We start from the raw sequence: 15,608 nt of genomic DNA on the forward strand, positions 1-15,608 counted from the left end.
ATCATGCAGTATCCTCTTGTTCTGTTTGAACAACAGCCTCTTGGTCTATGTACGAATGAACACAATCAAGTGTTCTGGAATTCCCATTCTTCTCAATGTTATCAATAATTTGTTATAACCCACATAATTGAATACTTTTGCACAGTCAATAAAACACAAGTAAACTTCTTTCTGGTATTATTTGCTTTGAGATAAGATCCATCTGACATCAGCAATGATATCCCTTGTTCCACATCCTCTTCTAAATCCAGCTTGTATCTCTCGAAGTTCTCTGTCAATATACTACTGCAACCATTTTTGGATTATCTTCAGCAAGATTTTATTTGCATGTGATATCAATGATATTGTTTGATAATCTCCACATTCTGTGGGATCACCTTTCTTTGGAATGTGTACAAATATGGAGCTTTTCCAGTCAGTTGGCCAGGTAGCCCTCTTCCAGATTTCTTGGCATAGACAAGTAAGTGCTTCCAGCACAGCATTCGTTTGTTGAAACATCTCAATGGGTATTCCGTCAATTCCTGGAGCTTTGTTCTTTGCCAACTCCTTCAGGGCAGCTTCAACTTCTTCCTTCAATACCACTGGTTCTTGATCATATGCCACCTCCTGAAATGAATGAACACTGACCAATTCTTTTTGGTACAATAACTCTGTGCATTCCTTCATCTTCTTTTGATGTTTCCTGCATTTTTCAATATTTTGTGCATAGAATCTTTCAATATTGCAACTGAAGGCTTAATTTTTTTCTTCAGTTCTTTTAGCTTGAGAAATACCAAGCATGTTCTTCCCTTTTGGTTTTCTAACTCCAGGTCTTTGCACATTGCATTATAATTGTCTTCTCAAGTTACTCTCTGTAACCTTCTGTTCAGTTCTTTTATCTTGCCATTTCTTCCATTTACTTTAGTTACTCTCCACTCAAGGGCAAGTTTCAGAGTCTCTTCTGACATCCATTTTGGTCTTTTCTTCCTTTACTGTCTTTTTAATGAACTTTTGCTTTCTTCATGGATGATGATCTTGATGTCATCCCACAATTCATCTGGTTTTTGGTCACTGGTGTTCAATGCATCAGATCTATTCTTTAGATGGTCTCTAAATTCAGGAAGGATATAATCAAGGCCATATTTTGGCTCTCATGGACTTGTTTTAATTGTCTTCAGCTTCAACTTCCACAGTCAGCTCCTGGTCTTGTTTTGGCTGAAGATATTGAGTTTCTCCATCACCTCTTGCCACAGATATAGTCAATTTGATTCCTCTGTACTCTATCTGGAGAAGCCCACATGGACAGCCACCACTTGTGTTGTTAAAATGTAAAAAATGGTATTAGCAATGAATATGTCGTTGGTCTGGCAAAATTCTATCATGCGATCTCCAGTGTTATTTCTATCACCAAGGTCATATTTCCCAACTACCAGTGATTCTTCTTTGTTTCCAACTTTTGCATTTCAATCACCAGTAATAATCAAGACATCTTGATTGCATGTTTGATCAATTTCAGACTGCATAAGCTGATAAAAATCTTCAATTTCCTCATCTTTGGCTTTGTGGTTGGTACATAAATTTGAATAATAGTAGTATTAACTGGTCTTCCTTACAGGTGTATGGGTATTATCCTATCACTCACAGCAATGTACTTCAGGATAGATCTTGAAACATTCTTTGTGACAATTAATACCACGCCATTCCCTCTTCAATTTGTCATTCCTGGCATAGATCATATGGTTGTCTGATTCAAAATGGCCCAAACTGGTCCATTTCAGCTCACTAATGCCTAGGATATTGATCTTTACATGTCCCATTTCAATTCTGACAACTTCCAATTTTCCTTAAGTCATATTTTGTACATTCTATGTTCCGATTATTAATGGATGTTTGCAGCTGTTTCTTTTGAGTCATGCCACATCAGCAAATGGAGGTTCCAAAAGCTTTACTCCATCCACATCAAGGTTGGCTCTACTCTGAGGAGGCAGCTCTTCCTCAATCATATTTTGAGTGCCTTCTGACCGGAGGGGCTCATCTTCTGGCACTATATCAGACAATATTTCAGGACTATTCAGAAAGTTTTCTAGCAACATATCAGATAGTGTTTCACTGCTATTCATAAGGTTTTCACTGGCCAATTCTGTGAGAAGTGGTTGGCCCCTTCCCTCTTCTGAGTCTGTGTTAGTCTGGAAGCTCTGCTGAAACCTGTCTACCATGGGTGATCCTGCTGGTATTTGAAATACTGGTGGCATAGCCTCCAGCCTCAGATCAACACACAAGCCACAACAGTATGACAAACTGACAGATGAGTGGTGGAGATACAAAGATGGAGGGCCTTAATGCTATGAATGAGGTTGATTTTGAAATGGCTGATGAAATTTGGAGATAAGAGAAAGTGAGGTAATCAGGTCACATATTTTTTTAAAAATATTATAGCAACATTTAAAATGAAAATAACAGCAACATATATTGTTTACTATTTGTTTACTATCAATTGCCTCGTATGTATGTGAAAGCTGGACGATGAATAAGGAAGACTGAAGAGGAGTTGATTCCTTTAAATTGTGGTTACTGAAAACATCCTGTATACCAAAGAATGAATAAATTTGTCCTGGAAGAAGTGCAGCTGGAATGCTACTTGAAAGAGAGAATGGTCAGACTTTGTCTTACCTACTTTGCTCAAGCTGTCAGAGGGATCATTCCCTGGAGAAGCATATCATGCTTGGTAAAGCAGAGGATCAATGAGATGGACTGACACAGTGGCTGCAATGATAGGATCAAGTACAGCAAGGATTGTGAAGAAGGCACAGGACCAGGCAGTGTTTCATTGTGTTGTACGCAGGGTTACCGTGAGTTGGACCTGACTCAATGGTATCTAACAAGAACAACATTTGAGAAGGCAGTGAAAGAAAAAAGACTGAGGTATATGGATTAGATTTCATATTGTGAAAATGGTAGAATCATCCTTAACAACCAGAAAGTTGATTAAGTTTTAGGCAGGTAACTTCTATGTGGAGATGCAAATAAAAGTGTACATAAGGTAGAAAATAAGCAAATAGAATTAAGAGGTGACGAGAATTTATAGAGGCTTGCAAAATTGACTTTGAAAGCTGAGGAAATGGAGCCCATCTTCTTTTGTAACTATACAGGATAGAAGAAATTAAGCAATAATTTATGTAAGTCTAGTACTGTAATAGCAAAGTTTCTCAAACTTCAACTATTACAATCATAGGATTCACACAACAATTATTTATTGAGTATCCATTATTTGAATGTTGTAGGTACTATGTACACTGCTCCAGGCACTAGTGGCATAATTTATATAAAAATCTGAAAACCTTCCCTCATGGAAGTTACATGATAGGCAGGAGAGACAGACAAATAAAGCATAGATTAGGTTAGATGGAATTAAGTTGTTATAAAGAAAATTAAATGGGAGAAGGAGTGCTGAGGCACTGCAGAGAAGACCTCACAGAGAAGGTGTCATTATTTAAGAACCAGGAAGAGGTGCAGGAATTAGTCATATGGCCATCCAGGGGAAAGATCGTTTCAGGCTGAGAGAGTAGGAGTGCAAAGGCTGTAGAAGGTACCTGTTAAAGGGCACAAAGAGGCCAGCAAAGAGCCCAGAGTGATTGGGACAGAATGAGAGAGTGGTAGGAACGTTAGAGGGTGGAGTGGGGACAGACTGTATAGGACTTTGTTAATCATAATACTGGTTTGGGCTTTTATTCCTACTACATGGAAATTCAATGGAGTGTTTAAGTCAAGGAGTAAAATCTAATCTATTTTTTATTGTGATGTGTAATAGACTGGTTGTTGTGCTGAGAAAAGACAGATTGAGAGTAAAGGCAGAAGCAGGGAGACCAGTTAGCAGGCTATTAAAATAATCCAGGTGAGAGATGATGGTGGCTTGGAATAGGGTAATGGTAGTAGAGGTGGTGAGAACTGGCTAGATTCTGAATATATTTTGAAAAGAAACCTGAGAGGATTGATTGTGGGTATGAGAGAAAGAAAAGTCAAGGATGACTCCAAGGTTTTAGTCTAAGTAACAAACAAAAAACCCAAACCCATTTCCGTGGAGTCGATTCTGACTCATAGCAACCCTACAGGTCAGAGCAGAACTTCCTCATAGGGTTTCCAAGGATGTAATTCTTTACAGCAGTAGAGCGCCATATCTTTCTGCCATGGAACACCTGGTAGGTTTGGATAGCCAACCTTTAGGTTAGCAGCCAAGTGCTTAACCACTGGGCAACCAGGGAACCTTCTAAGTAACAAGAGCATAATTCATGAAGTTTCTTTAACAGTCACCTTAGTCCATATTTTTAGTCAACCTATTATTTTTTCTGATTATTATCACAAAATACTCCTTTTGAGGATAATATAACAAGTGTCAGATAATCAAGATAAGGTCTTACTGCAAATAAAATTAAACTTCAATTTTTTTAGTTGCTTATTTCAGTCTCCTATCAATTTTACATGTTGAACTTCAAATATATATATATTTTTAGTATAAATACAACTTCTCAGAAATTCTTTAGAAAAGAATCTAAGAAATACAAAAAAAAAAATAGTCTATTAGAGTAGACCTACAGTCAAGAAAAATGACACAAATGAATTTACTTGCCTATGTCTTTAATAGGAGCTCTGGTAGCATAGTGCCTAAGGCACTGGACTGTAACCAGAAGGCTGGCGGTTCAAACCCACCAGCCACTCCTCGGGAGGAAGATTGGGCCTTCCCACTTCTGTAGTGATACTGCCTCAGAAACCCAAGGAGGGATCGCTATGAGTCGGGGCCGACTCGATGCCAAATAACAACAACAACAAATGTCTTTAATAGTATTTTCCCTTCAGAATTTTATTTTGAGGAAGATGTTTAAGCTAATTGCATATAGATACAAGAATTAGAGATACTGGAGAAAAGGAATTTGGCTAATAGTAAAATTAACCATGAATTCTGTGTTTGCCAAAGAGGAGTAACAGAAACTAAGGGATCAAAAACCCGACACATTCATATTCCCATAGTTTTCTGTAATTTATATCAGCCTTTTCAGGGTGAGCTAAGTACTTTGTGAAATAAAGATGGAGATGGAGTAAAATTTAGGTAAAATACTGTAATAAATAAGGAAAGTTTTAATTTCTCCCAGTCATTTGAAATGAGAGTATTTCTTCAATAAGTTTTTGTTCACTCAACATATATTGAGCTCTTACCAGGTACAAAGTACTGTACTTTGTAAGGGATACAAAGATGAATCTAGATACAGATCCTGCCCTTAGGAGTTGACTATCTACTAGGAGAACAAGGAAACTAAATATTCTTAATTCTTATTATAGAGTTTAATTATGAAGTATAAATATTGTTGGGAGTTTGGAATTGAGAAGACTTTATGAGATGGTAATTGAGATGAATCTTTAAAGAAACATCAAATTCAGATATGTAGAAATAAAAGACATGGTAGAAACTATTGGATGATTACCCAAATGCCATTCCCCACTTCCAATGCCTGCTGAGCCCTGATTTTGTTTTTGTGTCCACCACTCTCTTAAATGACTCAGGAGTCAACCTTGATTAGTCTCATATCACATTCCCTCTATCAGTGTAGGAGCTAAAAGAGAATGTGAGCCACTGACCAATAAGTTGGGAAGAGAAAGCTGCTGGGTCTCTGAACTAATCCTAGAGCTGCCCTGTATCAGGATTTCTTGGTGAGGGAATACCGTTTTTGTTTAAATTGGTTGAATAGGGATCTTCTGTGGCCTGCAATTGACAGCAATTTAAATGAGAAAAGGAATAAACGTTCTAGTTTTGGAACTCCATAAACAGAGGCACTGAAGTGGGAAAGTAATATGTATAGAGCCTAATTAAGCCAGATGAAATGGAGAGTGTGCAAAAGGATGTAGTTGTTGTTGTTATGTGCTGTCGACTTACAGCGACCCCTCCTTGGGTTTCCGAGGCAGTATCACTATGGAAGTAGATTGCCCAACCTTCCTTCTGAGGAGTGTCTGGTGGGTTTGAACCGCCATCCTTCTGGTTAGCAGTCAAGTACCTTAGGCACTATGCTACCAGATCTCCTGTGAAAAAGGATAGTAGTCAATAAAGCAGAAGAGATAGGTTGCAGCCACACTGTAGAGCACCTTGAATGTCAGATTAAAGAGTTGGAACTATATTTCAGACAATGAGGAATTTTAAGCAGAGATGGGCGAATGGTAAATTGTGCTTGAAAAGATTAACCTCACAGCTGCATAAATTAGAATTAGGTGAAAATGCTTAAGATGTGATTAATTTAGGATCTAAGGTAATCTGGGCCAGAGAAAGAAGGGCTTGAACTACAGTTATAGTCTTCTTGAGGACATGGAATTTATCTTATTTATCAAATTCCTATTGCCTGGCTGCTTGAACAATTTCTCTCAGAAAGATCAGCACAAGGCCGGTCCCATGAGGTGGAGGTTAAAGATGTCCCAAATGTCCAAACTACCGTACCACTCCATCATTTCAGACATTAACTCCTCCTCCTCCTCCCAGTAATTTCCCTGTCTTAGGCTTCTGTATTTTGCTGTAATGCCTCACAGAACTCACAGACACCCAAGGGTTCGTCTCACGTAGTAGTGGTGGAGGATGACAGGCTGGCAAGTCCGAGGTCCGTGAGTAGGTCTGGAGGATACCCCCAATTCTCGGTTTGATGAACCTCGATCAGCAGATCAGATGATGGCTGCTGTCCCAAATCCAGGGGTGAGATGAGGACAAGCCAAGACACAAAACCGGAGCAAGAGGAGGGCGAATCTTTCCAGGAGATTCATAGGTATACCCTCAAAGGAAGCTAAAGGTGGTGATTTGAATTATACCCTCCAGCAAGGCAGGACTCAAGATAATTCCACTTGTGCTGCCCCAACAGAAATAACCTACAACCCATCACAAGAGTCGATTGCCAGTCATTATAGGGAATGACTACTACCAGCTGCCCAGCCAAGTTGATACCTGACCTTAACTACCACACCACCCCAAACAGGCATGGATAATAGGATTCACAACACATCACAGAATGGAGGACAATGGCTAGAAGGGCCACATCAAGTAATTCACCGCACTGGCATACCTTATATGCTCATTTGCTTGAATAAACTGAGAGTGAAATGTAGTAAAAGTAAGATCAACAAAATCAGATGGCTAAATGTGTGTACTGAAAACATCGCATAAAGTCTCTAGAGTTTAATATAAATGTAGTATGAACCCAATAGGAACTCTGGTGCCATAACAACCAACCACAAAAACCAGAAAATGACAAAAACACATGGTTTGTATACAATTTCTAGGCTCAAGAACTGAAATATAAATAAATTAAAACTTGATCCTAGATCAAGTATTTCAATACTATTCAGTTACTGTGACTTGTAACACATACACTATAAGAAGTTACACTGGTACTCACCAGTACCTTAGCTATAGCGTGACAAAAAACAACACAAAAAATTTTGAATGATGGTTCTCTGGCAGCTATTATATATTGTTCTTTAACATTTTTACATGTCTGGAATTAACATCTGTGTCCTTGCTCCAATCGTCTTTAAAGTTCTGTTACTACTTAAAGTGATTGAAACTTCTAATATGATTAACTATCCATAATTGATCCTACTACACTGAAAACACATTGAGACTAACACGATGGGGAAATATGACACATTATTTGGGTAACCTCCAAGATCCATAATTCAAAGGAAATATCTCCTAACCTGGGGGTTCTTTATAAGTTGGTCAGAAATGGACTTTAGCGCATACATGAATGCCCAATCTATCATTTATATGCATACGGATGAGTGTTTGTTTGTTTGCTTGTTTGTTTTTAGGATAGGGATTTGGACAGGAAACCTAATAAAATTTGCTTATTTATTTTCACCAAAATGTCTATGGTTTCAAAAAGGTTAAGAACCATGTATTCTAATCCATCTACTGGTAGATGAGACTTTCAAATACTCTATGACAGCTGTCATTATATTTTCAGCACAGTTGATATTTTTATTATCTAAAATTTAAAGATGAACTAAGAGATACTTAAAGCACACTGATAGTGGAAAGTCCATTCTATAAATAAAAATCATTAAAAAGACTTTCTTCAATAAAAAATATTTTTTAAACTTTTTATTGTGATTTTGGTGAAAATTTAGAGTAAATTAGCCTTCCATTTAACAGTTTACACACATTTTGTCTCATGACATTGACTAATCCCCACAATGTAACAGCCATTCCTTCCTGTGCTTACCATTTCCTTTTGTCCTTTCCTATCCATTCCCACCTTCTGAGTTGTATCCCTGGGCAAATTCTACCCTTTTGATCTATTACAGTTGATTGCTTACTGAGTGCTTGCTTCTCTAGCTTATTGTTCACCTCATAAGTCTGTCTATTATTTGGCTCAAAGTTGACTCATGGGAGTGAGTTCAGTTCTAGGCCTGAAGGTAGCAAAGGGCCATAGTCTTGGGGTTTCCACCAATCTCAATCAGACTAATAAGCCTGGTCTTTTTTTTTTTATGATTTTGAGTTTTATTCCACATTTTTCTCCCACTCTATCCAGGATCTCTAATTTTGATTCCTCTTAGAGCGGTTGGCAGTGGTAGCCAGGCACCATCTAGTTCCTCTGCTTAAAAAGATTTTCTCATGGATTTTTTTTTTTTAAATGAATGAAACGCAGTGTACTTAAATGATTTCTTGAAATAACTTTAACTTTTAAGGAGTCATCTTACAGATGAAAAAGGAAATGACCTTTTTTAGGACTCTGCTGGCTGCCAGTTAGCTAAAACTTCAGAAGAGAGGTAGAAGGTAAAGATGAGATGTTGCTACCACCTTCTCTGATTATAAAAATCTATGGCTTGATACTGACCAAACATGCAATCAAGATGCATTGACAATTACTGAGGAGTGGAATATGAAAGATGGAAACAAAAAAGAAGTATTGGTAGTTAGAAAATATGGCTTTGGTGACAGAAATGAGCCAGAGATTGTGTGACAGAATTTTGCAAAATTAATGACTTATTCATCATAAATACTTTAAAAAAAAAGGAAGAAGCCCAAGTTGCACTGAAGGAATTGGTAAAAAAACAAGACTCCAGGAATTGACAGAATACCACTGAAATCAGCAAACAGATGAAATGCTGGAAGCGCTTGCTCATTTATGTCAACAAATTTGAAAGATAGTTACCATCAACTGACTGGAAGAGATCTATATTTTGCCCCTTCCAAAGAAAGGTGATCCAACAGAATACAGAAATTATCGAACAATATCATTAATATCATATGCAAGTAAAATTTTGCTGAAAATAATTAAAAAATAGTTGCAGCAGGACATAGACAGGGAACCGTTAGAAATTCAAGCTGTATTCAGAAGATGACATGGAATGAGGAATATCACTGTTGATGTCAGATGGATCTTGGCTGAAAGCAAAGATTATCAGATGATGCATACCTGTGTTTTACTGACTATGCAAAGCCATCTGGCTGTGTGGATTATAACAAATTATGACTGCTAACCAGAAGGCTGGCAGTTCAAACCCACCAGCCACTCCTCGGAAGGAAGGTTGGGCAATCTACTTCCGTAGTGATACTGCCTCGGAAACTCAAGGAGGGGTCACTATGAGTCGGGTGCAACTTGAGGGCACGTAACAACAACTAGAACAACATGGTAACGCTGCAAACAAGGGGAATTCTCCAGAACACCTAATTGTGCCCATGTGGAATCTGTACATTGACCAAGAGGCAGTCACTTAAACAGAACAAGGGGATACTTAAAAAAAGAAACATAACCAAACTCACTGCCATTGAGTCAATTCTGACTCATAGCAACCCTCACTGGGTTTCTGAGGCAGTAAATCCTTACAGAAGTAGACTGCCCAGTATTCCTTCCACGGAGTGCCTGGTGGATTTGAACCTCCAACCTTCTGGTTAGCAGTCAAATGCCTTAGGCACTATGTTACCAGAGCTCCTTAAGGGGATACTATATGGTTCAAAATCAGGAAAAGTATGCAACAGGCTTTTATTTTTTCACCACACTTTTTCAATCTGTATGCTGGCCAAATAATTCAAGGAGCTGGACTATATGAAGGAGAATATGGCATCAGAATTGGACAGAACTCATTAACAAGTATGATATGCAGGTGATAAAACATTGCATGCTGAAGATGAAGAAGACTTGAAGCACTCAGTGATGAAGATCAAAGACTACAGCCTTCAGTATGGACTACACCTCAACATAAAACAAAAAACAAAAATCCTCACAACTGGACTAATAAGTCACATCATGACAAATGGAGAAAAGATTGAATCCGTCAAAGATTTCATTTTACTTGGATCCACAATCAACACCCATGGATGTAACAGTTAAGTAATCAAACGATATATAGCACTGGGCGAACCTGCTGCAAAAGACCTCTTTAAAGTGTTAAAAACCAAAGATGTCACTTTGAGGACTAAGGTGTGCCTGATGCAAGCCATGGTATTTTCAGTAGCTTCATATGCATATGAGAGCTGGATAATGAATAAAGGGGACCACACAAGAATTGATGCACTTGAGTTATGGTGTTCACAAAGAATACTAAATATATCATAGACTGCCAGAAGAGCAAACAAATCTGTCTTGGAAGAAGTGCAGCTGGAATGCTCCTTGAAGTGGGAATGGCCAGACTTCATCTTTTGTACTTTAGTCACATTAATCAGAAGGGACCAGTCCCTAGAGAAGGATATCATGTTGGTAAAGTACAGTGTCAAGAAAAAAGGGGAAGATCTTCAATGAGATGGATTGACACAGTGGCTGCAACAATGGGCTCAAGCATAGCAAAGATTGTGAGGATGGCATGGGACTTGGCAGTGTTCCACTCTGTTATACAATGGGTCGCTATGAGTCAAAACTCACTCAATGGAACCTAATAACAACATGCTATATAGCAATTAGATCTAAACAGTTAGCTGGAAGGCAAAATAGCATTATCAAAACTATTTGATAAGCCCCCCAAAATATCAACATTAACATTTAGTTCCACTATATTACACCATTAAATGTAGTTCTAGTCACCAAAATTTTAGTTCGGAACTAGAAGTTTTTCAGTCTCACCTTGGTACACACCACGCGTACTACCACTTTCCACAAGGCAGAGGAATCAGACCCAGGTTGTACTTCAAAGAGAAGATGTTTTTCCTGGCCAGCAGCTACTTTAGCAGTTCTGAGAAGAGACAAATGTATTACAAATTTCACAAAAAAAGTCATTTAAAACAATGGAGCTATGAAACAAGATTTAATTTACACTTTAAACAGAGAAGGAAATTTGAAAAACACAAAAATACCAATGATAATCATTGTAATAATTACATTCTTGAAATACAAATAAAGATACTCGACCACCAGAGACTAGAGGAACCCGCAAGTCAACAGCCCTATGATATCCTCTGAACGTGGAACTGACACCATGCCTGATGGTCAGCTTTTATCCAAATGATGTTGTTGCTGTTAGGTGCTATTCAGTTGATTCTGACTCACAGGAAACCTATGCACAACAGAATGAAACCACTGCCCAGGCCCGCACCATCCTCACCATCGCTGCTATGTCTGAGCCTACCGCTGTAACCACTGTGTCAATCTATCTTGCTGAGGGTCTTCCTCTCTTCTCTTGACCCTTTATTTTCCAAGCATGATGTCTTTCTTTAGGAACTGGACCCTCCCGGTAACACGTCCAAAATATGGGAGATAAAATCTCATCATCCTTGCTTCTAAGGAGCATTCCAACTGTACTTCTGAGAGAGATTTATTTGTTCTTCTGGCAGTCCATGGTACATTCAATACACTTTACCAACTCCACAATTCAAATGCATCAATTCTTCTTCAATCATCCTTATTTACTGGAATAATTTTACATGCAAATGAGGCAGCTGAAAATATGATGGCTTGGGTCAGGCACACACCTTAGTTTTCAAAGTGACATCTTTCCTTTTTAACACTTTAAAGAAAGTGTTATATTTGAAATACCAGTGGCACAGTTTCCAGGATCATAGCAACAAGCCACCAAAGTCCAACAAACTAACAGAAAGGTGGTGGATCCATATAATAGACTGTCTTATAAAATAAGCAATATCACCCATGAGTACTGTGTTCTCTTAAATAATCAACTATATGAGACCAAACAGTCATCATTTACCATAAAGCAAAGATGAGAAGGTAAGGAGAGGCAGGGAAGCCAGATTAATGAAAATAGAATAAACAGAATGGAAATAGTGAGAATGTTGACACATTGTAAAAAATGTACCCAATATCATGGAACAATATATATATAAATTGTTAAATGGGAACCTAATGTGCTCACCTAAAACACAGTATTAAAAATAAAAAAAACAGATTGATGCTGATGAAATTTCAGACATTAAGAATGATGGGAGGAGAAGTGTTGGGTAAGGTGGACCATAAAAATAAAAAGTGAATAAAGAATGTATTGAACTTATAAAAACATACAACTTAATTTACATACAAGGATTTTAAAGTCAAAAGTATAGTGTAACATTTATAAATCCTTTTTTGTCATATCTGTATCTCAATGGTCTTTACATTTCTAACAAAGACAGTTAGGAAAAACGAAGTCAAGAAAGCAAGTACTTAAAAAAGAGCTTATTTGGTTTTACTTAACCAAATTTTGACAATTGCCTCAATTGTACATAAAATGTGAAGAAGTTTTGCTCTTGGTTAAGTACTTATTTAAGCAAAACACAAATATGATTCTTTGAAAAATGTCTTGTTTTATAGATAATTTAGGATTGTATCAAGTGAAATAAAATAATTTTAAGATACTTTGAATATAGCTCTGTTTAAGGCATCTGACTGCTAACCAGAAGACTGGCGGTTCAAACCCACCAGTCACTCCTTGGAAGGAAGACCAGGCTATCTACTTCCGTAGTGATACCGCCTCGGAAACCCAAGGAGGGGTCGCTTTGAGTTGGATCCAACTTGTCGGCAATGAGTGAGCCCTACCCTAGCAGAGTAATTTTAATTTAAAGAGCCACAAGACCCTAAAGTAAAAATATAGCATTAACTTAAATCAGTTCAAAGACATACTGAGATGCTACAGCTCCCTTTTATCATTATTCCTTAATATATCTGAGCACCAAAGGGTATCACACTCAACTAAGTGACTTAAAGGTAAATAAATTGAAGCCATCAAAAACTAACAACTAATTCCAGGTAAAAAAGTCTGCCAGTGAAAATAATTCAGCTGTGCCAGTGTCTAGTTCTGTTTTCTGGCTACCAAGCCATGTTCCCTCTGTATAGGTTCAACCTTACAGTCCTCAGACAGCATCACGCTTGTGAAATTCCCAACTCTGATCCATGGGAATGGGTTTTAGGAACCAAAGTAGGCCTGTTCTTTTAAGAACACTAGATCTCAGTGTGTCTGAAGTGCCAATCTTTTTGTTAGCAGTTAACTGCTTAACTGTTTGTGCTATCATGGCTACTTGGGTTATCATTTTTGACATCAGTGCCTTGTTTATAGTATTTGCTCAGTGAACGTTACCTAAATTGAACAGACTAAAGAGAGAACATTTAAGATTTAATTTAAGAGGCAACTCTAAATGAGATATAATTATACCTTCAGGGTTATAAGAAAAACTAAAAACTCACTGCCGTCAAGTTGGACCTGACTCACAGCGACCCCTCCTTGGGTTTCCAAGGCAGTATCACTACAGAAGTAGACTGCCCAAACTTCCTTCTGAGGAGTGGCTGGTGTCAGGGTTATAGAAGTTATAATTATATATCCAGGGAGACAGAAAATAGCTAAAAATTATACATATATATATATATATACATATATATATATATATACACATATATATATATGTATATATATACACACACATATATATAAATGGAGAGAGATAGGTGTACGTAGGTGGCTTAATAGAAAGAAGTAACATTTGCCAACCTGTCACTAGGGGAGAAAACAAACAAATAAGCAATATTTTAAAAGCACAGCAGTCTGGGGCCATTTACGGACAGAGTCCAGTGTATTTTAATAGCTTCTATACACAACAGTGTAAAAATTGATAATAAAGACTGAATTCACAAAGAAAAGGTTAAATTCTGTTATGACTGCAATTTAAGGTAGCAGAGAAATTTATATTCCATTTTAGATAGAAATTTATTCAAAATAATTAAGTGGTGTTGTTGTTGTTAGGTGCCATCGAGTTGTCTCTGACTCATAGCAATCCTACGCACAGCAGAACGAAACACTGCCTAGTCCTGCACCAGTTCCACAATCCTTGCTATACTTGAGCCCATCGCCGGAGCCACTGTGTCAATCCATCTCATTGAGGGGCTTCCTCTCTTTCGTTGACCCTCCACCTTACCAAACAAATAATTAAGTAGGGATTTAAAATATATAAGCTAATTACAAAATATAAATAAATGAAATATCTCATTCCTCAGTGATTAAATATGAACTATTACTATGTATGCATTGTTCTGAAAAAATAATGGCTCAGTAAGCAAACACACAGGATTTTTTTTTTTAACCAGCTGAATTGGTTGATATATAGAAACCTTCTTAGTGTTGCCGCCCACTATCCCGGGAGCTTTTCTCTGGAATTGCGAATTGGCATATTCCCTTGTGCTTTCAGACAGGAGTCAATTTACAGTATATTACTGTACAACCTACGGATCACAATAGTCTGATCTTAAACCTATCATGGGGATGGTGTAGGACTGGGCAGCTTTTTGTTCAGTTGTGCCTGGGGTTTCCATGAATTGGGCCCCAATTCAACGACTGCCAATAACAACAGCAGGGTACAACTACTGGGATGTTGCATTATATATTATAGAATTGCTTCAATATGTTTGCCCTCTGTCTTCCAAATTCAATTTTAATTTCCTTTAATCTCTTGTTTCCAATGCATATTTTAAAACAGCTACATAGAAAGTTTACTAATAAAAAAACAAAAAACCAAACTCACTGCCATCAAGTCAATTCTGGCTCATAATAAATACTCAATAAATGTTTGCTAACTGCTGCTAAAAAATGGTTGAAATTAAAGGAGTAAAGCTTATCATTAAGGTAAGTCTTACCAATTGATATCTCTGACTACCTTTTATACAGCCATAACATATGGGGCATATGTCAAGAGGAACAATATAAATTGAAAAAGAACAAAGCCTTACACATCATTAAGTTCAGCTACTCTGCCAAGAAATTCTTCATAAGTTAAGGAGCCACTTTCTCGAACCAATATGACATGTTTTGCTACTTTTTCTGGTAACTTGTTAATAACCAGTTGCGTTTGTTCTGAAATTTGCTGTCCCATGATGAAGTGATGTCTTTTAAAATCCAGAAAAGATGTTGCTTCATTCACATAGTTTCTGTCAAATATATATAAAAGTTACTTTTATACATAATATAAAACCAATATATAATATACATCAGCTCTTAAAAAAAAATAAACTGGGAATACCTTTAAGTTCAACAGACTTACATGAACCTGAGGTGAAAATTTACTTAAGGTACTTTATTTTAAAAGGTTTATATTTCTGTTTTTTTCACATTCACACAGCTAAATCAGAAAACAGATTCATTTTATGTTATTAGTAGGGTAACGAACCTCTAATTCCTTTAATTTTGCCATG

General features: G+C 37.3%; 1 protein-coding gene across 1 annotated transcript in view; it reads right to left on the minus strand.

Moving 5' to 3' along the window:
• Window positions 1–15,289, minus strand: part of RNF141 (ring finger protein 141) — a 63,180-nt gene extending 47,891 nt beyond the window's left edge. The window contains exons 1-2 of the mRNA XM_007955136.2: window positions 15,147–15,289; window positions 11,067–11,175 (exon numbers count right to left, since the gene is read on the minus strand). Coding sequence (XP_007953327.1) covers window positions 11,067–11,175; window positions 15,147–15,289 — 252 coding nt within the window. The remainder of the gene's footprint in view (window positions 1–11,066; window positions 11,176–15,146) is intronic.
• Window positions 15,290–15,608: the final 319 nt, after the last annotated feature.

Source organism: Orycteropus afer, unplaced genomic scaffold (genome assembly GCF_000298275.1).
Source record: "Orycteropus afer afer isolate SDZICR_OR568_19922 unplaced genomic scaffold, OryAfe1.0 scaffold00014, whole genome shotgun sequence".
Lineage (NCBI taxonomy): Eukaryota > Metazoa > Chordata > Mammalia > Tubulidentata > Orycteropodidae > Orycteropus > Orycteropus afer.